Below are 25,887 nucleotides of genomic sequence, written 5' to 3'. Positions count from 1 at the left end.
ATCTGCTGAGCAAGTTCAGCAGGAGGCCACCAAGAAGGTCATCCAAATTTGTCATGGAGCAACTGCTGTGTTGGCTAGACATTCCCAGCAGAGATGTGGGCCAGCCCACAGCACAGCACAGTACTGCACTGCTCTGCCCTGCCCTGCCCTGCCTCCTCAGACACCCAGGCTGACTGCCTGCCTTCCTCCTGCAACTCCCTACCTCCTCTGCCTCCGGGGACAAAGTCTCCTCCTCTCCATCGATCCCCCTTCCCAGGTACCACAGCCCCATACTGACCACCACGCCTTCATTTCGACCTTCCTCCTCTTCCTCCTCACCCACAGACACCTTCCTCAGCAACAGTGCTAACTGGGTTTCCCCTCAGCTCGCCGCATCCGAGGTTTAGATTAGCCCAGGTGCGGCGTGCTTGCCCGCCGGTACCCAAGGAGGCGCGGACTTAACCGAACCGATGGCCGGACCGACAACGCCAGGAGCGAGGGAAGCGTGGAGGGGACACACGCCAGGTGAGCGCGGGCCATGCTGCCGCCCGCCGCCCGCCGCCCCCCGCCCCTCCCCTCCGTCCCCCCTGGCCTCGCCCCCGCCGCCTCCCCTCGCCCTCCCGGGCAGCCGTTGGGCTGCAAGGGCGGCCCCGAGCGCGCGGCGGCGCCCGCGGCCGTCGGGCTGCAGCGGCGGCGGCCCCCGCGGCGCAGAGCGGGCCGCGGCCACGCCGCTCGCCCCGGCGGCGCGCAGGCTCCTCCCTTCGCCCCGCACCGTAACCTGGGCCGGCTGCGGCGGCGCAGGGCGCTCGGCTCGCCTCGGCTCGGCTCGCCTCGGCTCGGCTCCGCGGCGCCGCCGGCACCTGCCGCGCCGCCCCGCCCGCCGCTCCTGCGCGGGGCGCCCGGGGCGCCGAGTGCCGGCGGGGCGAGGCGAGGCGAGGCCCGGCGGCGGAGGCCCAGGCCCCGGCCCCCCGCCGCCCCTGCCTCCCCCGCCGCGGCGGGGCGGGCGCCCCTCGCTTTGTCTCCAGGAGCACCGGCCCGCCGGGGCCGCGCGGACGGAGGCGAGATCCGGTAAGCGGCCGCCGCCTTCGCCGGTCTGAGGAGCGCGGGGCAGGGAGCTGGCGGGGCGCTGCCTCCCCGCCTCCATCCCGCCGCTTTGCGCCAGCGGCCCCCGCGGACCGAGGGAGAGAGGGACGGCGCCGCGCCGCGCCGTGCCCCCTCCGCGGCCGCTACGAGCTCCATCGGCCCGGCTGCCCTGGCGAACGCCCCCGCTGCGCGATCGGTCCGGGCCGTCCCCGCCTCGGGTGTCAGGTGCCGCGATCCCAGGAGGCCTGTCGGAAACGGCCCTCCTCCGGGCAGGGCGGACCTTTCGGCACGAACGGCCTCGGGCGGGGCGCGCCGCGGGGCACGGAGGAGCGAGGGAGCGGCCGTGGGTGCGTGGACGCAGCGCGGGCATCGTGGTGCCACCGGCGACTTCTGGGTGTGCGGGGCGGCGGGGGAGCGGCCAGCCCGGGCTGGGCAAAGCCGCCGGCTTCGCTGCGCCTACGAAAATAGGCGATTATGGTACAGTGGGTAGCAGAGTTCAGATCGCCGCTGCGTTTCGGAGAGAAAGCGAACTTAGAACAGTACTCTATTCTTAAATAATTTCCGTAGGCATGTGAAAGATTAGCATCGGAACAGAAAGCGAAATCATGTAAAAAAAGAAGAAATTGTGTCTGCTGGGCACCCCTCTCAGAAGCTGTTTCTGCTCTCGTACTTCATTTTGTACCTACCTCGTTCAGACCTCTGTAGGATCTAAGGTGCGCCTCAAGCGCACCGGGGAACGTAACTCGCTTCTCTCACACGTGGATGCACTGTCCTCTTTCAGAAGGGTGGCAAAACGTCTCTTCTGGGGGAATTCCTCTTGGTTTGGAATTCTTTTTATTTAATATGCGTATGGTTCTGAATGCTTGTCTCAGAAGTCATGGGCAGGAAAAACATCACCTTCTACTGGGAATGGAAAGTGGTGAGATTATGAGGTCTTGGATGGACTGCAGTTCCCAGGGAGTTCATTCCTCAGGTGAAGACTGGCTTTGAGAAAGTTCCGTCTTCGCAGAAGTGGGTTTTCGCCTCGTTGCAGGCTAAAGTGATTGACTGTCCAAAGCTGTAGTTAGCATATATTTGATAAATTGCCTTAGACCATCAGGTCCTAGAAAATAGGATACAGACTCAGAACTTCATGAAATATTCCTAGGAGAATGGAGTCCAGATTTGTTGTTGTGGGTGTTGCTGAGGCAATATATTGTGTTACTCTGTAAGAGCTGGGTTTCCCAACTGGCTAAACGCATTACTGCCTGGTATATTGCATGCCTGGGTGCTAAAGGTACAAATAACTAAACCAAAGGCCCGTGCTGACAAGTCCAGAGTTTCATGGATCACAGGAGAGTGTAGGAAGCATTCCTCCCAAACCCCATATAATGCTGTAGGTGCAAATTTCCTAGTTATGGTTTTTTAATAGTATTTAAAATGGCTATAAGTGCAGAGAGGTTATTTTGTAGTATTATGTTTAAAAACAGGGTTCAGTGTCTCGATCAATGCTGCAGTCATGTGTATTAGTGATATTGCTGTGGGGATACTGTGAAGGCATTTCTCATGTGGTTTTCTTAATGTGTGTGAAGTATGCTCAAGGTCAGGCCTTAAGGCATTTCCTGGAAGTTAATCACCAAGCTGAGGAAGGGTATAGCTCAAGGTGAGGGGTGCAGTGAAATCTTCAACTGCTGATGGAGTGGCAAGGTGACTTATGCATTAAGACACTGAGCAAATGCTGTATAAAAATAAATATTTGGTCTCTGCTGAACTTGTATGCGTAGTGGGTTTTTTCCTGTTCTTACCTGACTCCTGAGATTTTATTTCTGTGTCAAAGTTTACATTTCCAGTTTGTGTTCTGAAACTTAGTTTGCTGCCATGTAATGAAAGTCTTTGTCTATATCTTTTTAATAAATATTTAACATTTAGATTGCCATGCCAGAAAACATGTTTTCTGGTCATAGTTTCCATTATAAATAAAAGTATCAGTCCATGAAAGCAAACGGTCTTGCTCGTACAGTTCCTGAATGATCCGCGTGTAGTGGCTTAGTTGCATAGGCATCCCTTTTATAAAAACCCAGCATTTTCAGTCTTACATGGATGATGATACCTCATGGTAATGCAGTGAGTCAGGCACCTGCTCAGACACAACCTGCTGCCTACCACTTCCTGCTGGCAGCTCTAGATGACTCACGGTTCAGCAGACAACATATGGAATTGCATTAGGGAAGCTGTGGGCTCACTACATAATCAATGTAGAAAGTATCTTCCTCTTTTAGCATCTCTGAACCACTGTCAAAAGGCCTTCAGAGATGTCTAGCTCTCTCAATTGATATAGAAAGGAGCTTGGATAGGCTGCAAAGATCATTGGACTCATCCTGAAGGGAAAAGCAAATAATTCGGAAATAGGCTCAAAGGTAGCCAGTAGTTCCAGTAACTTCACTGGAATGAATAGCCTGTTGGTCTTCCAGCGTACGAGATGTTAGCCACAAATCATTGTGCTCAGCTTTGATACTTTAGATAATTCGGACGACTTTCAAGCAGCCCTGTGAGCTGACTGTGTTACAGTCAGTGCTGCTATAAAACATGTGTTTGCCATTGTCAATCTTAGCAAACTTACAAAAGAGAAATTAAATATTGTAACTATCCAAGTAGAAAAAATGGTCTAAAGCACACTGAATTCTTCTTGTGAAGCCAGACATTCCTGGTTTTTGTTTGGTTTTGTTTTTGTTTTTTTTTTTTTCACATCTGCTCATGGTATGAGACATCCTGAATCATCTAGGATAGGGCAGGAGGTCAAAGACTTCATTATGAAATCAACTAACTGTGTTATCTTGATATAAGCATTGTACTGCAGAAACATGCCAGATTAACTGGTAGTTATTTTTACTGGTTGACTGCGCTCCATCCTGTAGGTAACATCACTATCAGGTTTTTACCTGCACTTTTCTTACTTAACCATTAGTGTACGAAATAGTCAGAATCCATTGAACTAATGCGCCAAATTATTTTTTCAAGATTTAAGGCCACAAGACAAGCTTCATTCTTTATAGATGATTTAATAGACTTCAGATGAACTGTGAATTTGTATATCAGAAATGCCAATTAAATTCTCCTCTTTTTTTGGTCACATTATGAACAGTAAGAAGTAAGACAGAATAGGAATTCATCATCAGATAGAAACAGAATTTGATTGTTGCAACCAGTTACTCACCCAATTAACAAATGTCTGTATTAGAGGTTATGGAGTGTGAAAGTGTTATAAAACCAAGTAGCAAATATTGCCAGAAAAATCGTTGCCTTTTATAGGAAGAACAAGAAGGTTTTTAACCCTTCTATCCTAGTGGGACTTTGCTTCTGAGAGAAATAGGGCTACAGGCAGAAAAATCTGTGAAACCTGAGGATTTGCAAAGAATCATGCTTTCTTTGGTTTTGGAAGTCTAAGAAGTGTTGCAGACCTTTGTGCTGATTTTAGCCTCTCATTTGTTTCCCTTAGCAACACAGCTTCTTGTCTTCATGGTGGAAGTTAGTTTTATCAGTGATGTTATGTATTGCAGGTATCTCTTTTTTCAGTATTTCAGCTGAATCATCAGAGAACAAATTGTATAACAACAGCTAATTTTTTATTTCTGTCCTCTTCTGGCTTAGTGTGTCCTAGTACACTAATTTTGATGGGGGATTGTTGTGAATTTCCTGAAGGAAGGAAATGGCACTGTTTTTCTACACCACGTCTAGAACATCCTTTTAGTGGGTCACTGGAATGATGCCGTTCTGTGTTGCATAAGTATATTTCAGTGACTGCCTAAGAAGGTTATTGCTTGTAATCCAAGACATTCTAACAATGGTGATACTTTATCCATTATGTTAAAAATGCTTTTCTGCTGAAACTGAACTGTGTTGCCAAAAAAGGGAGAGGGAGGGAGGGAGGGATTTTGTTTTGTTTTGACACAAGAAATCACAAGAGAAAGAACTGTCAGCAGTTCACAGATGCATGTTTCAATGTTCAATATTTCCAGTCTGTTTTTCAGGACGTTCTTTTAAAAGTGACTAATATCTTTGTAGACAGAGCATATTAATAAATCTGGTAGCAAGCCGTCACCTATGTGTACAGCTCAAATGCATAGGGTTATGCTGTAGTAGCACAAACATATTAGATCTTGACTTCAAAATAGTCTGCATGAAAATGAATAAGAAAATAGGTGAAAGTCAGTGATCTCCTCTGTGCTCTGAAGCAATGGGAAAAGCCTGTAGGTTCTACGTTCCTATTCTCTGTAGGGAGTCATGTTGGACGTTATCTGCATATTGTAGTGGTTTATCAGAGTCTTAGCAAACCCAGTAGCAATCTAATTTTATTGATGTAGCTTCTTAATGCAGTAATGTTTGTATCTGTTCCAAAAGGAAAACTGTCCCTAGACAACAGCCAGTCAATGATATTCAAGTAGCTACATTAACTAATTGCAGTCATCCAAATATTTGCAGAACAACTTTTAAGGTCTTCAAATAATTGTTCTAACTTTTTTAACTGTGAGAAAACAGAACCTTGTGTCACTCACATTCTCTTTAGATGAAAATAATGCTCAGTTTAGTGATGTAAGATACAGCACTGAGTGGCGTAACCATATAGGCAAGACTTGGGTTTGGCAGACCTGTGCATGGAGAATTTCCACTGCATGGTGATTTCTCCCTCCCAGTACCCAAGCAGGTGAAGATGCTACTGTCTGCACATCGCCGACACAGTCTGCAGAGGGACCTACAGGCAGCCTGCTGGGACGTGGGTGGGACTGGTCCTTCACAGCAGGTGAAAAAGAGGATATAACCTTGACCCACTTCTAAGAGATTGTATAACTCAGCAGCTGCCTCTGGGAGACTGTGGGGCCTGGGAGGAGATCTTGGCAGTGCTGTTTAAATGGAGCCATGGAGCTAAGGGGCAGTGTTAAATTATGAACCTTTACTGAGACAGGCTTTTCTAGACCCAAGCCTAGTAGCTCCTACTATGAAGAGCAATTTCTCCATTGAAAGACATGGGCTTCTCAGCAAGGAGTTCCTCGCGGTGCTTCTTTTCACTGAATGGCCATTCTCTTGGTTTTGGTTGACTGGGTTTTTTCTCTGCGCAAGAGAATGATCTTGTCATGACATTCAGTGCTTTGTTGTTTTTTTCCAGAAGAGACTACTTACTATACTAGCTGAATCACTTGCTGTAACAGTGAACAGTTGTTTCAAAAAACATGTTGACAGATGAACATGCTGTTTCTTTTTGGTGAGAACCAACAGAAGGCAGTTTGCTATTTAGGCTGGTTTTCAGCATATTTTATATCAAACCCAAGTGTGTGTATAAATGATTATGTGCTGTGCCAATACATGGCCTAGCACTTCAAAAAGAGCTGAATGAGTTTGGTTGCCTGTATTTCTAACATATTTTTCACCAAATTCCCTTGAACATCCACTTCAAAGTTGTGGTGGGTTGACCCTGGCTGGATGCCAGGTGCCCACCAAAGCCATTCTATCACTTCCCCTCTCAGCTGGACAGGGAAGAGAAAATATAACAAAGGGCTTGTGGGTTGAGATAAGGACAGGGAGAGATCACTCAACCAATTACCATCACGGGCAAAAAAGACTTGACTTGGGGAAAAATAACTTAATTTATTGCCAATCAACCACAGTAGGGTAATAAGAAATAAAACCAAATCTCAAAACACCTTCCTTCCACCCCTCTCTTCTTCCCGGGCACAACTTCACTCCCAGATTCTCTACCTAGCCCCCCTGCCAGCGGCACAGGGGACGGGGAATGGGGGTTATGACCAGTTCCTCACACGTTGTTTCTGCCGCTCTATCCTCTTCAGAGGCAAGACTCCTCACACTCTTTCCCTGCTCCAGCGTGGGGTCCCTTCCATGGGAAACAGTCCTCCACGAGCTTCTCCAACGTGGGTCCTTCCCACAGGCTGCAGTTCTTCACAAATGTTCCAGTGTGGGTCCCTTCCACGGTGTGCCGTCCTTCAGGAGCACACTGCTCCAGCGTGGGTCCCCCGCAGGGTCACAAGTCCTGCCAGAAAACCTGCTCCAGCGTGGGCTCCTCTCTCCAAGGATCCGCAGGTCCTGCCAGGAGCCTGCTCCAGCGTGGGCTTCCCACGGGGTCACAGCCTCCTTCGGACACCCACCTGGTCTGGCATGGGGTCTTCCATGGGCTGCAGGTGGATATCTGCTCCACCGTGGACCTCCACAGGCTGCAGGGGGACAGCCTGCCTCACCATGGTCTTCCCCACGGGCTGCAGGGGAATCTCTGCTCCGGCGCCTGGAGCACCTCCTCCCCCTCCTTCTTCACTGACCTGGGGGTCTGCAGGGTTGTTTCTCCTACATGTTCTCACTCCTCTCTCCGGCTGCCATTTCTGTGCCCGCCGCAACTTTTTTCCCTTCTTAAATATGTTATACCAGAGGCACTACCACTATTGCTGATGGGCTCGGCCTTGGCCAGCCGTGGGTCCGTCTTAGAGCCGGCTGGCATTGGCTCTGTTGGACACAGGGGAAGCTTCTAGCAGCTTCTCACAGAAGCCACCCCTGTAACCCCCCACACACTACCAAAACCTTGCCACACAAAGCCAATACAAAAGTACAGAAGTACAAGTATCTGGATCATGCATGACTTATTGCTATGAAACAGTCCTTTATCTTCATCTGGCAATGACTGGATGTGCCCTATTTCAAGTTTGCTGAGACAATTTAGTTCCATTATGGGTAATTAAAAGGTGGGTTTTGCACTTGCTAATTTGGCTATTTTAATGAGAACTGACCCCTTTATTGTTTGAGATGCATCTTTATTCTAGGATTCTATAATCACCACACTTCCTAGTGTAGTAAACAGAATATTACTGTTTTAACTCCTCACAATAATACTAAAGTAAGCTTTTTCCTACCACGGGATGAATGCAGAATAGTGCTCTCAGGAATAGTTTGTAAAAAGCAGAACTATGACACATTTTAGCTCCTATATTAGCAAATATTTCTACATATACTGTAAGGATCCAATCCCAATGAACCAAAGTGAATGATTTTGATGGGAAATACATCTGGGCTTTACATCCCACCATTTCTGAAATAATCCACTATTAAAAAATAAGTAAAGAATAAATCATTGGTAATGCCCCTAGTCCCTGTCATTCTTAACAGAACCTAAGCTTTGAGTGAAAAAAGTGCTTTGGAAAATTTTACCAGTGATCTCTTTAATGCAGCTTTTCAGTAAGACCAATAGTCAAAATATTGACAGATGTTGCTGACAGCAGTGAGGTCAGTGTCTTATGAATAATTCACTTGGAATTTAAAAATATGTTACAAAGGGGAAACTAATGTTTCAAAGTAACTAATAACAATGTTTCAAAGTAACGAATGTTATAAAGTGGAAACTAATGATTAAACTAATGCTTATTGAAGTTCCGCAGTTACTTGTTTAAAAATCTGAAAAGCTCATTCAGCATTTAAAAACCTCTTCTGAAGAAGGAAAAGCAGCCTCAAGATGATGATAAGGAGCTGAAATTCAGTCCTCATGCTCTGCAGTCAGCTAGTTTCTGGGAGGTACTGGTACTCTGAGCTTCTCTGTGGCTGTGTCTTCTCCAGAAAGTCTGAGCAGTGCAACTCCCGCTGGGGTACCACCGGTCCCTGTGTGCATCCTTTGGCAGAGTATGGTCCTGCTTGGCTTCGTTGTCTTTGCTGGTACAGTCACCTCACACAGTCAGGTGAAGGACATGCCATACTAAATAGACATTTCGGAGCCAGTCATAGGAATGCATGAAGACTGATACAAGCTCTTTCTGCCCAGACTGTGAGCTGGGTCCACACAAGGCATTGCAAACACAAACTGTGTAACTTAAATAGTTCACACTGCGCTTGAGCTGATTAGTCTTGCTGTGCAGTCATGTGTGCCACCTTTCGCTTTCACAGAGCACCGTTAGATAGCTTGCAAACTTAGCTGGGTCATGCCTCCCGGGCTCTGAGCACAGGCAGTGGGGCTCTTGTTTGTCCATATCCATCCATCCTGGCAATTGAAACATGCCAGCATGCAGCGAACTGTGAGGACATTGGAGAATTTGTGATGAATTATGATATTATACCTCTCAGAAAACTATGAGAGTTTGTGTATGCATTCTCCAGATCTCCTCATACCACCTCTGTCTTACTAGCCTACTCTTGAGGTACTTGATATATCTTGATATACTTGTTCTATCTTCACGTACTACTATTTGCCTATACTTTTAGGTTGAAATTGCGCTCTCTGCTTTTCACTTCCCTGGTACTTGGCACCACGGTCTTTAGCCTGAACAGAAAGAACGACTTTCAATGCCATTTAAATGCTTATTTTCTCACTTTGCTCTATTTCCTGTGGCTGAAGGCCTTCAATTTAATAAAGCTGGATTTTACAAAGGATTAATGCATAGTATAATAAGCTGGATCATACAGGAAAACAAGTGGGTTTTGAGGAGGAAATGGGATTTGGTAAGGAGTGCCCTTACCAATGAAATCAAGAAAAGTTTCTTAACTGTTGAGTGAATTCTTATATTCTGATAATGACTTTCAGAATATTCATCATTAGAAAAAGCTTGATTTGCATGCTAAATGTCCAAATGTTTCTTCTTAATCAAACATTACCTAAGTCCATCTAAGTTAGTTGGAGTGCCTGAAATTGTAAAGCAGAAAAATGCATCTTTACTCTTAGAATTTAGAGCACTTTACACTCTAATAAACTAATGCATCTTTACTCTTAGAATTTAGAGAACTTTACACTCTAATAAATTAAGACAGCTCCAAGCTAGCATTGCTACTGATCCCTGGTGGTTGGGGTTGGAGTGTGGTTCACTGTATTAACATAACAATGTTGAATATTTTAATATAATTAGTTTCAGTTACACAGAGATGTTTGATATTTGAATTTCTCTTTGCTCTTGTAGAGTGAAATATAAGTGTATTTCCAGAAGACAAAGAGTCACTCATCAGGACTGGGCAATTCTTAAGTAGGTGCTGTACAAGCCCTTAGGGTGCGTTTTCAAAGACAGTTCATATCAATCTAGGACAGCACTGCCTTAGAAAGGGGCAAGTCTGTCTGTTTTGCTGGCTTCATGTTTCTGCCTCCTCCCTTGCATTCAGAGTTTGAGAAGGAAGTAATTAATTTTAAAAGTCCATTATTTGATTTTAATTTAGATCAGCTACAACTCACCTTGAAGTCACTGATGCCAACAAAGTGGAAGTACAAAGAAGTATGGTGGGAGTGAGGGGAGCCCCTTGGGAGTGTCATGGCCTTGGAGCAGCTGAAGGTGATTGTGGAGCTGCACCATGAGGAACATTATGCGCAGAGACATTTCCAGGGAACTGGCAGACATGCCTGTGGTGGTGTTTTTAGTAAAGCTTAACTTTCTGCATTTTAATTGGTTACAATTCTGGCCGGTGTGTCCACGTGTTAAGGATAATATATTAGAGTGCAGTCATAAGACAGCCCATGTTCTTTTTAGGATTTTCTTTTTTTTTAATTACACTGCCACCTGTAATAGCTACTGTAGTTGAGTCTTATTTGATGTTTTTGTAGAATTGATACAAATTCATCCTAGTAGTTCTTTATTTACAGTGTCTGGGTTTTAATGTGCTCCTGAAGCCAAATTTAAAAAGTCGGTTTCCTCTTTCATTTGCAGCGATTCTTCTGCTGAGCTCTTGCACTGTGGCTTGACTTGTGCTCTCTGCAGAGCTTCTTTATCCTTTCAAAGCTCTGATACAATTTTGAGGAAGTGTGAGTTTCTGCTGTTACCAGATGTCTCCTCTTTAAAATACCTGGCATTAGACATTTTTTTTCTTATTTTTAATGCTTCTTTAGGTTAAAAAAAAAAAAAAATCACTGAATTAGCTTATAAAGATGACTTTATTTTTCTTAGAGGCAACCAAGATGAGAAATGTTTGCAAGTAAAGGATTCCATGATGTCTTCCTGTGCCAATTCCAAAGAGATTTTGGCTGGGGGATACCATAGGCTTCTTTAACAAAGACCTCTTTGGGAATACTGCCCCCCTCAAAACCAAATCAAAACACCAATTAGTGGCTTTTGTGTTTCCACTTGCTGCACTAACATTTTTCCACTTCCCTACCAGCTAGGCTGAAAGGTCTTTAAGGTGTGGTAATAGTTGAAAGAAGCACATGATCCATATCCCACGTCCTCCCTAGGGAAGCATCTCAAGAGCTTTCTCGTAAGTGTCCATTTCCTCACTAGATTTTGGAGAAAGTCTATAAGGGAGAAAGTGCTTGAAAAGCAGTTTTCTTGCTCAATAGCTGCTAACTGAAATAGGGAATTGAATAGAAATACATTTCTGCGCCCTTTACTTTTGAACAATATATTTTTTGATAAATTGGATGATAAGAATATTTTGCAGTTTGTCATACTTGGATGCATACTTTAGACCAAAATCAGCCTTTGATTCAGCTATCGTAGATCTCCCAGTTGCTTGTAGGGGAAATTAAAAAATAAAACAAAACAACACAAAACAAAACCACAAGTGATGGATAAGTGAGTAAATAAATGGTTTTAAAATATATGCTTTTTAGCTCTCAGCTATTTTTTGTAAATGTTATTCCTGAGCCACAGAGAGCATAGGAATGCAAAGTCTCTTACTGAAGATTTTATTTCTGCTTGGAATCTGAGCTGTAGGGGCAGAAGACTGACATGATCTCTGTGCTGGCCAAGCTTTTAGCCCTCTCCTTTCACAGTCCACCACATCTACAGTGGTCCAGCTGAAGAAGGGTTTCAGGTGGAACAAGCCATAAGGCAGTAGGTTTCTTGGTGTAGGCTAAAGCAAAAATATTTAATTATTGTTGTCCCACGGGGCCTTTCTGCAGTCTGTGAATAGGCAATGAATAGGCTGTCTGGCCAAGCTGATCATTTACACGAGAGCTCCATGTATGTACAATTAAATCATTTAGAGAACTGTTTCCACTAGCGCTGCAACCACAACTAATGTTGAGGTCTTGGGTGTACAAACCATGCTCCATTTTTTTTGTCACAAATTGTGCAAGCATTTTGAATACCTTAATTTGAAAAAAGCAGGTCTTGAAATTGAATACACAGACCTGTGACATACCTGATGATGAGAATAAAAAACTTGAAAATGGAAAACATGGATATAAAGTTAAGCCAGAACACATTCATTGAGATTGGGAGGTCATATGTAAAAGCAGAGTAAGATTGAATTAACAAGGTGGAATAAGTACACCAGTAAGGGCTTTTGCAAGTAAAACAGGATGATTCTGATTATTTTAAAGAAAGTGTATTACTTAAATGAATTTAATCTCTCCTGTAATACTTGCACTAATTGTTAAAATTAAAGACTGATCTTATAGACACTGTTAATTTTTGGAAAAAAATGAGGAAGACCCGAATATGGAAAGCAATACTTGAGAAATGCAGCCAGCTAAAAACACATTAGGGTTGTTTTTCTCTAACCCAGAGTCCTCTGGCCTCTAGAGAGAGCTGTGCTTAGAAAATATCTTTGCCGAACACACTCTTTATGCTTTTACAAAAGCGTAAGGCATATTCATTGCAATATATAAAGTGCCTTCAACATTCAGGATCAAATCTGTTTAGATTGAGTGCACAGAAGTGAAAAAACACATTAGGAGCTTCATTTTCATATTTCCAGTGCAATTTAAATAATTCATTTCCCTTTCAGGGGTTTGTTGGGGTTTGGGGTTTTTTTGCTGATGACCAAAACATGTCTAAATATTTGTCTTTACTTGTTTAAAGCTGTGCAAGAAGCAATTACTATCAGTTGATTCATCAGAGTTCATTGTATTTTGAGTGGTGTTGAAGTCAGCAAGACATGCAGGTGGAACATGTGGTGCTTGAAATATTTTCTCTGCTTTATATTACTGATATGAGTTCATGTGCTAAATTTTATTTTTAATTATAGGCTTAGCAGGAAAAAAGATGCCATATTCACTCTGTTTATAAATATTTTTGTCAAAACATATGCTCAAGGAAACACAGATTCTGTGATTAGTCTTTGACCTTTGAGTTTTTCACTTAATGCTTGAAAATTGGGGTTTTTTGAAGTTGCTGTAAAAATTGTAAAAATAATTTGTTATATTGTGTTTAAATCCACTGTAATAACATTAGAACAGGTCAGCTAGTCCACAACTGTCCTGTAAGCCCCCATGCATTCCCATTTTAAATTCTAGATGCCTGGTAAAGTTTAGATTATTATTAAATATGTAAGTACTATGATACCAAAGTAATGAGTGGGTGCAGGCATGCAAACTTACGTGACGTTTGAATGTATTTCTAATCTGAATGACTTGTCATATTTTTTCCAGCACAAGACCACAATCAACATATCTATGTTCAAGTTTCCCTTGGGTTAATAAACCCTGAGACAGCTGGCTGCAAATATTGAGCACTGGATTGATATTGCCCTTAGCAGTCAGATGGAGACTTTGGAGGAAAAGAGCGATCTCCTTGGTTTGCAGACAGAGAACAACATGGAACAACCATTCACTGTTAGCTCATTGGTATGTATTACAAAGAAATGCTTTAATGGCTTAGCACTCTCTCTTTCAAATAGGAAACAATTCAAGAGGGCTGTTTAGCAGTGTTGGCTGTCAGCTACAAGGGTCTCTTCCTGCATGTTGCTGGTTCCTTGCACATTCTGCCTCATGGTTTTGTTGGAATTTATTTTATTTCTATATATGTGCTTTATGGGGGTTTAGCTTGTTTTGGTGATCGGGTTTTTAAGAAGTTGAAGTGAACATTTTTAATAGGAAGAGTAAAAATTTTCATCAAAGCAGGAGGAAACAACTTGCTGCAGCCCTTATTTAGCCACCTAACAGGAAGGTAATGACTATAATAAGCAGCTGTGCTTCTTCTTCAGTAGAATTAGTTCTAACTTCTTAGACTTTAACTGCCTTGTTTGAAACTGGAAATGAACATTTGAAGTGAACTGTTGACTGACCAGGGAAACTTACTGCTCTCTCTTAGCTGAACTATACCCAGCAGTCATACCCTATACGTCATGTAATAGGAGTCTGAGTATTCAGGCCCTCCACCAATTATCTCAATAACTTAAGGCAGAACCTTATAGAGTTTGGGGGGGGGGAGGGGGGATTCTAAAGAGGACACACCTTATGTTGCCTTTGATAATTTCTACAGGGTTTTACTTAATTTTATCTTTTTTTTTTTTTTTTTCCCCCTAGGATTTTTTTGTAGTTTGAAGATTTGGGGAGGGGGATAGATCACTTCTTATTTGTAATTGCAATCACTATTTATTTGCAATTGAGAAACATGTTGGAATGTTTCAACCATGGCTAACGATGGGGAAAACAATGCCCATTTTGAGAAAAAAGCTAAAGATTTCCCCTGAGTTTCTTGAATTAGATCACTTACTGAAAGTGAAACGTAATATCTGGTTCTCTTTGCTAATCTCTCTGTTCTTTCTCAGAAAAAGCTCGTAGCCATTCCTGACCATACAGACATCTCTGTGACCCCAGAAGAGAGAGTACGTGCCTTAAGCAAACTTGGCAGCAATATCACAATCAATGAAGATATCACTCCACGTCGTTACTTTAGATCTGGTGTAGAGATGGAGCGAATGGCATCAGTATATATGGAGGAGGGAAACCTGGAGAATGCTTTTGTTTTTTATAATAAGTTTATAACGTAAGAAGCCATTTGTAGTCATTACAACTTATAATTCTGAGTAAACCAAAATGAAGAGTTGCAATGAAAACAGGGCACCCCTTTAGATATGTTTAGTGTTTTCTTGCAGAATAGCTTTGCTCTCTGGAGATCTTTACTCTAACCACAGGCTTTGTTATAAATTCATCTCAACTGTTAGTCTAGTAGTCCTGTCTATCTATTGACTGCCAGGCTAATATACAGAGGTTTAAGTTTACTGTACCAGGCTATACTATGAGCACTGTTTCCCACAGATTATTCTGTATCTATCAGCATGTTGGTTAAATACAGCGTGTGGCTTAAAAAGCAATGTTTAGATAAGGTTTCTGAGCCTTTAATAGTTATGCTCTATGAGCTTCTGCTGATCTTAAAGATGGTAGTATTGCACAACACTTAAAAAAATGAAAAAATGGCTTTTTGCCTCTTTTTACTTTTCTTCCCCAAAAGGATTAAGTATAATTTATTGCTTCTTACAGGAGTAAATGCAAAATTCATTATATATGTTCATTATATGATTATTCTCCCCGCCCAAAAAAACCCAAATCCGGGCAGCTTTCATTACAACTCTCAAAATAGCCAGCTGAAAAATACATCAGTGGCAGATTTAAACTTTTTAACTGGCTAGTTTTGCTGTAGGATTGATCGGTTTGTTTACTTACTTCTGAAAGGGTTGGGGTTTTTATGTGCATATTTTAAAATTTTTATAATAGGAGACCTCCTTCCCACTCACCTTATTTTCCTCATATTCTGAAAACTAGACCAAATCTTTCTTATTCCAGTGAATTTTAAATGTATGTATCTCTAGAAAAAGAGGGTCTGGAGGTGAACATTGCACAAATTGCTGAAAGAATGATAGCAGCTGTGTATTCCAAACTCTTTGCAGCTGAGTGTTGCCATAATTTAGATGTCTGGGTAGGTTAATAATACTGCAGTTGGCTGTGCAGCTTGGTCTGGTAAAAATAACTGCTTTAATGGTAGTCGCTGCTGCATTCTGGGCTTCCCATTTAAGACGCAGCATTTCAGCTAAGGACAGATAAAGACAGTAGAAATAGGATTTATTAACTCTGGCTAGGGTGGAGGGTGCTTATGAGGGCTGTTTTTACGTGCTGTCTGCTAGTTAGTCCTTTTTTTTTCACCCAACCCACTACTAATCAAAACAAAAATATATTCAGATGTAGAAAATAATCTCCTGTCATTACCATATGTGTTGTGCCATACAAGTCTATACAAGAAAGTCAGTGTTAGTTTAAACAAATGTGTAGAAACCTGCTCCAAGTCATCTGGAATTCAGTGTTTAACAGTTACGTGAAACTTATTTTTCTGCCAACATAAAAGCTATTGTGGATATTCCTCTGACTACTGAGGCAAATACAGGCATGTTTAATTTTCTAGGTTGTTTGTAGAAAAGCTGCCCAGTCACCGAGACTATCATCAATGTGCAGTACCAGAAAAACAAGATATTATTAAGGTAGGGTTGTGGTTTCCTAGCCTTTAAGAAATATTTCCCCCAGAATCTGTCCATTCTTTCCTAGCACTCCTCTTCTCCCAGTACACACGTAGCCCACAGCAACCACCACAGCTTGAATTTCTGATACCTCTCTGCACTAGTCATTCATGTTTTATTTTGGTTTAATCACTTGATCATTACTGGAAATGAAATTATTGTTCTAAAAGGTGAACAAGAATGGTCTCTGAATAAGCTGGTAGACTTTTGGAAACCTAGGTACAGCTACTTCTGAAAGTTTACATATTAAACATACACTAATTTAACAACACTTAAGAGTTTGATTCTGTGAGTGGCTAATGGTCCAAACTGACTACTGCAAACAGAGGAAAAGAGAGATATGTGGCACTACTTGTGTCTGTGCATTATTTGATTACCCTGCTAAATAATCAAAGTATATTTTTGCTTTCTTTATTACCAAATATATATTTACTTAGTTCTTAAAAGATTTTTTTTCTCTACTTGTATACAAAGTAGTTTCACTTTTTTTTTCCCCCTGAAAGAGAAATTTCAAATACAGCCTTATATTGAGCTTAAAACATCTGGAATTGCCCAACGAGAATTATTAGAATAAGCATAAGTGTCTCTTGCTTCACGCTGCCATATTCACATACTTTCTCTACTGTTACAGCTTAGTAAAGTTATATTCAAAGCCAAAATGCTTCATGCCAAATTTTTGACTGTGGGCCACAATCTAGGAAAACATCCCTGTTGAGAAAGGGCATCTAACATGCTCCCTCCTGTGGCACTTAGTAGGATCAAGCACATGGTCTCTCTCCCTCCCTTGCCTACAGCCTCTAAATTATTTTGTAGTAGCCTCTGCATCAGTAGAAAACATTGGGCATTGTTTTTGTTTTACAAAAGAAAATTGTTTTGTCTGCTAGGGCTGTCACAGGAAGCTATATTTGTAGCTATCTCTGCAAATAAACATCCCCCCCCCCGCCCCTGGAAATGGGCATATTCAGTCATATTTCTGTCCAGGGAGTCCCAGAGAAAAATGTGATGATCCTACTTGAAACATTGAAAGTTGGATTTAGCTTTTTTTTTTTAATAAATTCCACCTACAACAAAAATGTTAGTCATCACACAGCTATTAAACAAAACAGAGATAACAGATTGCTAGAAAAAGGACTAATCTTTCCTTGAGATAAGAAGTACTCGTATCACACCTTTCACTGACATAAATTAATGTAGCTTTATTGAGATCAGTGTACTATAGAAGTTTCATAAGCTGATGGTTTAGTGTGTATTTCTCCCTTTCTTTCCTGGGAGAAGAGCAGTATTTTTTTTATTTTGTATTTTTTGAAATCTGTATTACAGATGAGTTTCTCTTCCAGGTGGTTCTTTTAAAAAGTGAAAAATAAACTTAATTGTCTTTCTTCCCCACCCCAAAGAAATTGAAGGAGGTTGCATTTCCACGGACGGATGAATTGAAGAGAGATCTTTTAAAAAAATATAACTTAGAATATCAAGAATACATGCAAAACAAAGTAAGTTTTATATGGTTATTAAATATTTAATACAAGTATTTTTTCTGTCCTATGAATCTTCTTAGAAATTAAGCAGTAAAATGCCAGTTCTACAAGAACGTAATTGTTTCACGGACTGCTTAGAATGACTTCTCACTTCTTCTCACGATCTAATCGGTTGGTCATTTGAAAATAAGTAATAAAAGTGTGTGCTTGGAAACAAACATGCTGTGATATTTATGTAATATCAGTGTATGAATATCTGAATAGTCCTGGGTACACTCTGATTTTGTTTTATAAAGAGGATGCTGTTCAGACACTTGCATGAGTACGTGGAAAAAGTCTCTTGGCTCCGAATGTGCTCAAGTTTGAAGCGATCCTCTTTGAGTCTTTAAGTAACCATAAATACTTGCATCTTGTGTATTGAAGTCACTGAAAACAGGACCTGTAGTTTTAAAAACTTGTCTTGGAAAGAGCATCTGAGAAAAAACACCTTTTCTTTTCTTCCCTTGAAATGGACCTAGAGAATTAAGAAGAAAACAAAAAACCACAATCCAACCCAATGCCCACACCTGTCACTGACTGGTTTGAGGTTTTCTTTCCTGTTCTATTTTGTTCATGACATTTAAGAAATTACTTTGCTCTGGTTTTTTTCCTTTGTTTCTGGAGATGCTTGATGCTCTCCTTTACTAGGGAGCAGGAAGGGCTGTTGAAACCTGAAGCTTCTCTTGCAGTCTGTGAGACAGCAGGTGGCTTGGAGCCAAGTGGGCATAGACCAGAGCGGGGAAGGCACCTACTGTGTCTGAGGCTGGGGAGGCTAGGCACCAAGGCCAGGTTAAGCAATCCAGGGAAAGCTGAGGAAAGAAAGTGGCAGAAGAAAGTCAACAAACCTATCCAAACAGCAGCGACAAGCAACAAAACCAGATAACAAAATGGATTATGAAATCTACCCAGAAACCCCACGTGCTTATGGACCTGCTGTTGCATTGAAAATTGTAAGGGCTTACACTTGTGTCTAGTCTCTTTACCGTCACTGTTCTGAAAAGCCTTTTTCTAATGACTTTATTATAATGGGCAAATGAGGCCAGCGCTATCAGTACTGAAGTAAAACCACAAAGCACTGCAGGTATGCAGATTGGAAGCTTTGTGATAGGAATTCCTTACTTACTGTATTTCCTTCCATATCATAGTACTTTTGGGGATATAGTTGTATTTGCCAGTTGAGCAAATGGTTTCCAAAAGGCTTAATTTTTAATGACAGGATTTAATGGTTTTATTAAACAATTAGATTCCTTCTTTCCCTTCATTTTTTGTAGCTTTTTTTAGTGTTCTGAGAATGTCACTCTTTTGCATATGTTTCAGAACAAATGTAAAACGGAATTTCTGAAGAAACTAGAGCATCAAAAGCTAATAGAGGCAGAGAAGAAACGAATCGCGCATATGCGGCAACAGCAGCTTGAATCAGAACAGTTTCAATTCTTTGAGGATCAACTAAAGAAGCAAGAACTAGCTCGAGATCAGAAAACCAAAGAGGGGATGGTTATGTCTGAACAGATAGATGGAAGTATGCTATCTTGTATTTCTGTACCGCAGAACAGTTCCTTATCTACTGCACTGCTAGAGAAAAAGGAGAGGAGCGGCATATCTGGCTGCACTGGACATTCACCTCCAGTAAACCGGGTCTTAAAGCCAGCAGCTACTTTAAGTGCTGTTCAGAGTAAGTGCAGAGATCTCTTTCTTTTCCTTTTTGCAGCCTCTTTGCTGCTTATAGGAGTCCACATACTGCATATACATATGTATTTACTCACCGTGAGGATGTCCATAGTGAAATAAGCATGAACAGGTTGATGTACACACAACAGTTCCATATAGTCTCTTCATTTTAAGGGAGGAGATTAGGTGCACAGTTTCACGTTTTCCAGTTGAGTACCAAAAGATGGATCTAGAGATTGAGCCTTAGGGATCCTGTGGAATGAAATCTGAATCTTGCTGTGGACTTCAAGGGAACAGAAGCAGAACCTGCAGTGGTTCACCCTGGAAAGCCCTGGCCTGGGAGATGGCATCAGCTCACTGTCACCTCAGGGGCAGGCTACTGAGTGTATCTTATCTTATGGGCTGGTGACCTCGATTTAGGGTGAAGTGCTTGTGCTGTAGATTTATTCTCATTAGAAATCTGTGATGTGGTAAGTATAATTCTTTCACTTTTAGTGATTTTCTGTAACCGTGTATATTTTCTTATTTTGGGGAACTTCACTGTGTAAGCTGCAAATGTCTTTTTACCTCTTTCTCCTTTTTTTGTTTGTTTGGTTTTTTTTTTTTTTGTTAGCTCAATTGGCCGAAGCACTCAGAGGCGTCATTTTGCCCAGGGATCTCTGTCACAAATTTCTGCTGCTAGCAGAGGCAAATACAGTAAGAGGAATAGAGACATGTGGAATTCTCTGTGGAAAACTGGTACAGTTTAACCCTCACGTTTGTATGGGGAAGACATATTTGATAGTGTTGTATTTTCCTGTAATGTATCAATTTCAGAGCAAAAGCAGATCTAAACGATTAGTCTTTAATGTAATTAACTTCATATTATAACCTGAGTGGTCACTTCAGCATTGTGGGCTTGCCTTACTGGGGAAACATCTGATCAAAGTACACTGCTGTCATTATAAAATGTAGCAGGTTTTTCAGCATGCTGTACAATACAGGCTTTTTCGAGTACTTTCTCTGGCATTCATCTAAGGTAAGTGAGGTTTAGTTACAGGACAATGAAATATAAAGACTGTTAGAATCTACTGGAGTCATCAAATTCATAATGGCACAACAAAAAAGAAGAAAATCCCCCCATCAAGCTGCAGAATGTCTGATTTTCAGGCTGTTTTTTTCCTTTGACCTAGATAACACTTCATGTCCTTTCAGAGCAGGGAAAGATGTCATGGCTGATGCTGGCATACAAAGAATGTTAAAGATGATGTCCAAGTGTATTTGAATTGCATGAAGAGAAAGAATAGCAAGAGTAGTGATGTTCCAAGTTTCATAGAAAGTAGCTATAGTATTATCAAACCTCTTTTTTCATGTTTTCAATTATTTTAAAGGACAACCTTTTCACACTGGTCTCTGAGAACATTTCAATACAACAATCTCATGTTATTACTAATACTACCCTGTATGTTTCAATGATAAAATGTTAAGGCATATTTTCAGGTGCAGTCAGTCAGTATAGCTGCACTGGAATCAGTGGAGTTACACTGCTTTGTTTTAGCTGATAGGCTGACATCTTTCAGATTCTGATTCAGCATTTATTCACTAGATCATTTGTTCCACTCTAAGTCAATGTTTGTTTTACAGACACATAATGAATTTACTATTACCCATGTAGTAGTGCCAAAGCAATCTGCGGGACCAGACTACTGCGACATGGAGAACGTGGAAGAATTGTTTGGTATTCAGGATCAGTATGATCTCCTCACTTTGGGTTGGATCCACGTACGTACAGCTCATAGGTTCTGGCTTTTCTATATCGGTTCTGCATACTATGTGAAAAAAAGCCAACCTGGAAATAACAAAGAAATAACTGGAATAATCCAAATTAACTTGCTTACTTAATTCTAATTGTAGTGATGTAAATGAGCACTAATGTTCACCACAGATGAGTATTTCTTAATGCAGTTGAGGCATCCTGTTGACACAATGAGCCTTCTTTTGCCAGTGCAACTTTTGTTTATGTCGATTTAGAGGTATTTTATTACTTTGTAATGCCATTTATTTTTCTACTGTATTCAAAATGTGGGGGGAAAGTATTGTGTTGTTTAAACTTTATATTAATTTATTTCACTCTTAGGGATTTTGGACAATCAAGTCATTTCCCTTTGTCTTGTGCTTCTTCATTCCACCCTTCCCCCCCCGATCAGAAAATTGCTTGTACATCTGGTTGTGAATGTGACTCCATAAACCTCATACTGAAAAGCCCCCCCAACAATGCAGAATCTGGGTTAGCAGGGACTTAAGAAACCAACCTGGGGAAGTACTGACGCTTCACTTGTTACAAATTATTGTTCCTTCTTGAATGTATGTCGACCTTGATTTGTAAGAAATATTTCATGATGTTGAGTTTTCCCTTTCTTTTTGTAGACACATCCAACACAAACTGCATTCTTATCCAGTGTTGACCTTCATACTCATTGTTCTTATCAGCTAATGTTGCCAGAGGCCATTGCAATTGTTTGTTCACCAAAGCATAATGAGTGAGTTCTGATTTTTCTAAGTAATATTTAGATATTTCCCCCTGCTCCTTATTGTAAAATTTGATCAAATGCAAACAGCACGTGTGAACTGGGATGAAGGGCGGGAATATTGTATTGTAAGTTTGTTTTCTTTAAGCTGTTTAGACTTGCATTCCAGTCAGTCTTTATGCACAGTATTGTTTCTAGCTTCTCTCTCCTCCTCCCTTCCCAGCCTCAGGTTTTAAATTTTATTTATTTTTATACTCTGCTTAACCAAGTAGTAATGACAGGAGCTGTTCTTCTGGAGAAGTCATTGCCAGTCCCCTACCACAGCCCTATCTTCATTCTGTCTGATGAAGGAAGTGGAGAGGTTAGATGTATTTCTCTAGCATGATATGAAAATTGCAGTTTGGGGAGTAGAGGGAGAAAGATCATTTTTTGATAATAAGGTCCCAATTTTGTATTTCATAAAATACAAACAATAAGTATCTGGAAAAAACTGGAACTGTGTAAGTATTAATGCGAAGGTTTATAATGGAACAGGTTACATTCTACATTCTTGGAAATATTCAAAACCTGACTGGACAGGGTCCTGGGCAACCTGCTCAAGGTGATTCTGCTGGAGCAGGGGCATTGGACTAGACAATCTTCAGAGATTCTTTCCAACCTCAACACTTTTGTGATTCTGCTTTGATGTGCTTGGCGTTTCAAGGCTGCAGAGCTAACTCCATAGTTTAGGCTGTGCATTTCTTCAGCCTTTCTTTCTGGCCTTCCACCACTGTAGGTGACTTCTGTGAATCCCATTCTGGTTGCCTAAGTTCCTGTATGGGTCATTCAGGTAGCACAGCTGTAAATACAGGCTGAGTGGCAAGTGCACAAGCACTAGGCTTTGTAACCTAGAGCACGTCTGCATACCTTTTCAAAGCTCTGGTCGACTTTCATAGTTTATGCTGATACCCTGTAACTAACTCTAACCTGTTACTCCTATCTGTAACATTTATTAATCAGGTGCTGTTCTGTAGTTATTAGGTATTAATGTTCTTTACAGAAGAGTGATTTTTCTAAAGTTTTATTCAATAGTCAAAGTGTTAGTTCATACGTATGGAGCAGTGCATTTTTCTAGTGCTTTGTATTACTTGATTACCTAAAAGAGTGTGGAGCATGGGTACTCTCACTAGTCACTTACACAGCTAGTTTAAAGACTGTTCTCTTTACGTTGCCCCTCTAGAGTTCAATGAGTGAAATGCAATCCAGAACATCTAAGTTTCTGGTTTGTATCTGTTCCTGTATGAACTAGCCTCAGCCTTTAGTAGGCTAACCTGCCTAATGGGAATAGCACCAGTACTGTGATTTTTCTCTCCCTTTCCTCTCAGCATCCCTTCCTTTACAGGAATACAACTCCCCTTGATTTTAAATACCTTTAAGAATCCAAGTCAGCCTTGGCTCCTGTGTATCAAAGGTCCCTGAGTGCCATTCTGTTGTCCATCTGTTAAGATAAGCCAAGTCATTTCTATGTGGAACCTAGGACTTGTATTATGGAAGCAGTATGTAACAGGAGTTTCACCTTTTGCTTTCCAGCACTGGCATCTTCAGACTTACTAATGCTGGTATGCTAGAAGTTTCTGCTTGTAAAAAGAAGGGATTCCATCCACATACAAAGGACCCTAGGTTATTTAACGTAAGTATATAATCCAACATGATTTTTGACTATTCAAATTCTTGCCCATGGTTCTGCTGCAAGCAGAGATTGTATGTACTTCAGATTATATTTCTTTCTAATTTTCCCCCCATTTTAATAATTTATTACCCTCCTTCAGTGACCAAGGTAAACATCAGGAGTCTACTTAAGCAGTCAACAGCAGCCTTGAGTGTTACACACTGCCATTCAAATGGTGGCTAACCTGAGGCAGTTACCATCAGTCACCACTTTTACCTGCTTTCAGAAGAAGCAAAAGCCACAGTTTCAAATAACTACTCCTGAGCTCTTCAGTTTTTAAACAGAGAATTCAGTTTGTGTCCCAAAAGAACATCTTAGCTGCTAAAAAGTGCAGCTATGAGTAGATTAAGCCCCATTTCCTTCATTGCCCATAATTTTCCCCGGCTTCTCATAAGCCTGTCTCAGTAACTACCTTATCTCCACCATATCTTTTGATGTTTTAATAGAATAGTATGCTATATGTATGGCTGAACAGTATAGTCAGTCAGAATTATCAGAAATGTCAATGTTATGTAGAAGACAACAATCTTTACCTTTGAATAATTAAGTTTGTTTTTTTTAAATGGGTCTCACTTCAGATACAGAGCATCTCATATAGCTCAAAATAAAATGATCAAATGCAGAGAAGTAATACTGAAAGACATTGGAAATTACTTCTTTGTTGCAGGACTCTCAGAATGTCAGTATTACTCCTCAAAGGAGAGGGTGGGGGTTCTTTGTTTTGTTCTGTTCTTTTATCATTGACTGTAGGGATAATGAGAAGGTAGTCCAACTCTGAAAAATTTTAAGACTTTTGTTCCAGATGGGTTCTTTTCAGTGGTCCTGTGCAGACTTAGTTCATTAATGAAGTTACTGGCTACTTGAGCTCATTTATAATCATTAGACACACTGCTGCTATCACAGATCAAACAAATATCCTTTCAATTACAATCCCCAAGCCACAGGGATCTTCCAGCAAAAACAGTTAGATCACAGCCTCGTTTCCAGGGGTGATCTGGTAAAAACTCTTCTCTGCCATCCTAGTACAAGCTGTTACTTAGTGATGACTGTGTCTAAAGACACAAATCTAGTCTTAAATGCTTAAAAAAAAAAATCTGTCATGCAGGCAGACACATCTGAAACCACTGTAGGAAGAGAACAGAGTTCACGCTTTCCTTGCTGCTGTCCCCTATGCACCTGTTCTAATGCAGCACACACCAGCTTCCTTCTCCATTTCAGGCATCCCATGCTATGATACATAAAGGATACCACAGAACTATAATCTGTTTCACAGGCTTAGCACTAAGCAATATCCTCTTTAGAAATTTATTTATGATTGGATGTTGTAGTCCTTGCTTTATTCAGCAGTCTATACCTGTGACAGTCACATTTGCCTGTGAGCAGGCACAGTGACAGGCACACACAAAGTTGGATAGATAGGCATAGTATTAAGCAGGCTCAGAAAAATAAAAGGAAACAATAGCCCTCATATGCTATTTTACTGAAACTGATTTCTGTGAGTAATGGGTTGACTTCTTCTGCAGCCATGTACCCACGTGGTCGGGAAAGACATAAAGATAATTGTGCTGGATCTAAGGTGATACGGATGGATGATAGCGATGTTACTATACAAATGGCCAAAACAGAAAAATGGATTCCTGTTTTTCCTACATTTTCCGAAAGTACTTTTATATTTATACATTTTAGATTGAATGGTTTGATATTTATTGCTCTAGCCTGTTTTGGAGTTATTTTGTTGCTCTGTCAAGATGGAGTTCAGTGGCATTACCCCTGAATCTGTAAACAAATCTCACCTATAAAACACAACAATAAAATGAACTTCAAACAACAGTAACTGTGTTGAAATAAGTAATGTTTCTTTTGTCACTTGTTGGCCTTAATTGCTTTCCGAGAATTAGAGATTTTTAGCAGTGGTTGGCTTTTTGTGACTTCCAGCTATGTACCACTGTTCACTGCTTCTATGAATTTACATGATACGTAGTAGAGGCAAATACATCAGTTTAGGTGATTTTCTTTCATCCTTTTCCCCATTCCATCCTTGTATAACTCAAGTTCTGGCTAAGTTATTATGCAGAAAACACTTGTGTTTTCCTAAGTCCTTTACCTGACAGCTGACCCTCATCACATCTTGGAATAGCAGAGATGCATCAGCGTCTCCTGGAGAAAAGTGTCTCCTCCAGCAACCGTCCAGTAGAAACTTTTGTTTTAAATCAAGTTCTTATCCTGAAAGGGATTCCCTGGATCTATCTAGAGTTAG

General features: G+C 41.3%; 2 protein-coding genes across 6 annotated transcripts in view; one reads left to right on the top strand and one right to left on the bottom strand.

Moving 5' to 3' along the window:
• Positions 1-510, bottom strand: part of ANKRD22 (ankyrin repeat domain 22) — a 31,444-nt gene extending 30,934 nt beyond the window's left edge. For 2 of the 3 annotated variants that reach the window (XM_030031614.2, XM_030031615.2), the window contains exon 1: positions 278-510. The gene's annotated coding sequence lies outside the window, so the exon portion shown is untranslated. The remainder of the gene's footprint in view (positions 1-277) is intronic. The other variant, XM_030031618.2, reaches the window with a different exon arrangement.
• Positions 486-25,460, top strand: STAMBPL1 (STAM binding protein like 1). Of its 3 annotated transcripts, none has more exons than XM_030031603.2 (11): positions 486-504; positions 13,373-13,567; positions 14,494-14,711; positions 16,122-16,197; positions 17,628-17,723; positions 19,065-19,419; positions 20,029-20,153; positions 21,039-21,176; positions 21,822-21,934; positions 23,492-23,591; positions 25,154-25,460. In XM_030031603.2, exons 2-11 carry the CDS (start codon positions 13,484-13,486, stop codon positions 25,208-25,210), a joined length of 1,362 nt encoding a protein of 453 aa, XP_029887463.1. In that variant the 5' UTR covers positions 486-504; positions 13,373-13,483; the 3' UTR covers positions 25,211-25,460. The 3 variants fall into 3 exon arrangements, with proteins under 3 accessions (XP_029887463.1, XP_029887465.1, XP_029887462.1); XM_030031605.2 differs by lacking the exon at positions 486-504 and adding an exon at positions 886-1,047 and having other exon boundaries at positions 20,029-20,111; XM_030031602.2 differs by lacking the exon at positions 486-504 and adding an exon at positions 886-1,047.
• The last annotated feature ends 427 nt before the right edge of the window (positions 25,461-25,887 follow it).

This window comes from Aquila chrysaetos, chromosome 11 (genome assembly GCF_900496995.4).
Source record: "Aquila chrysaetos chrysaetos chromosome 11, bAquChr1.4, whole genome shotgun sequence".
Lineage (NCBI taxonomy): Eukaryota > Metazoa > Chordata > Aves > Accipitriformes > Accipitridae > Aquila > Aquila chrysaetos.
Note: the sequence above shows the minus strand (reverse complement) of the source record. Positions and strands in the feature narration are given on the sequence as shown.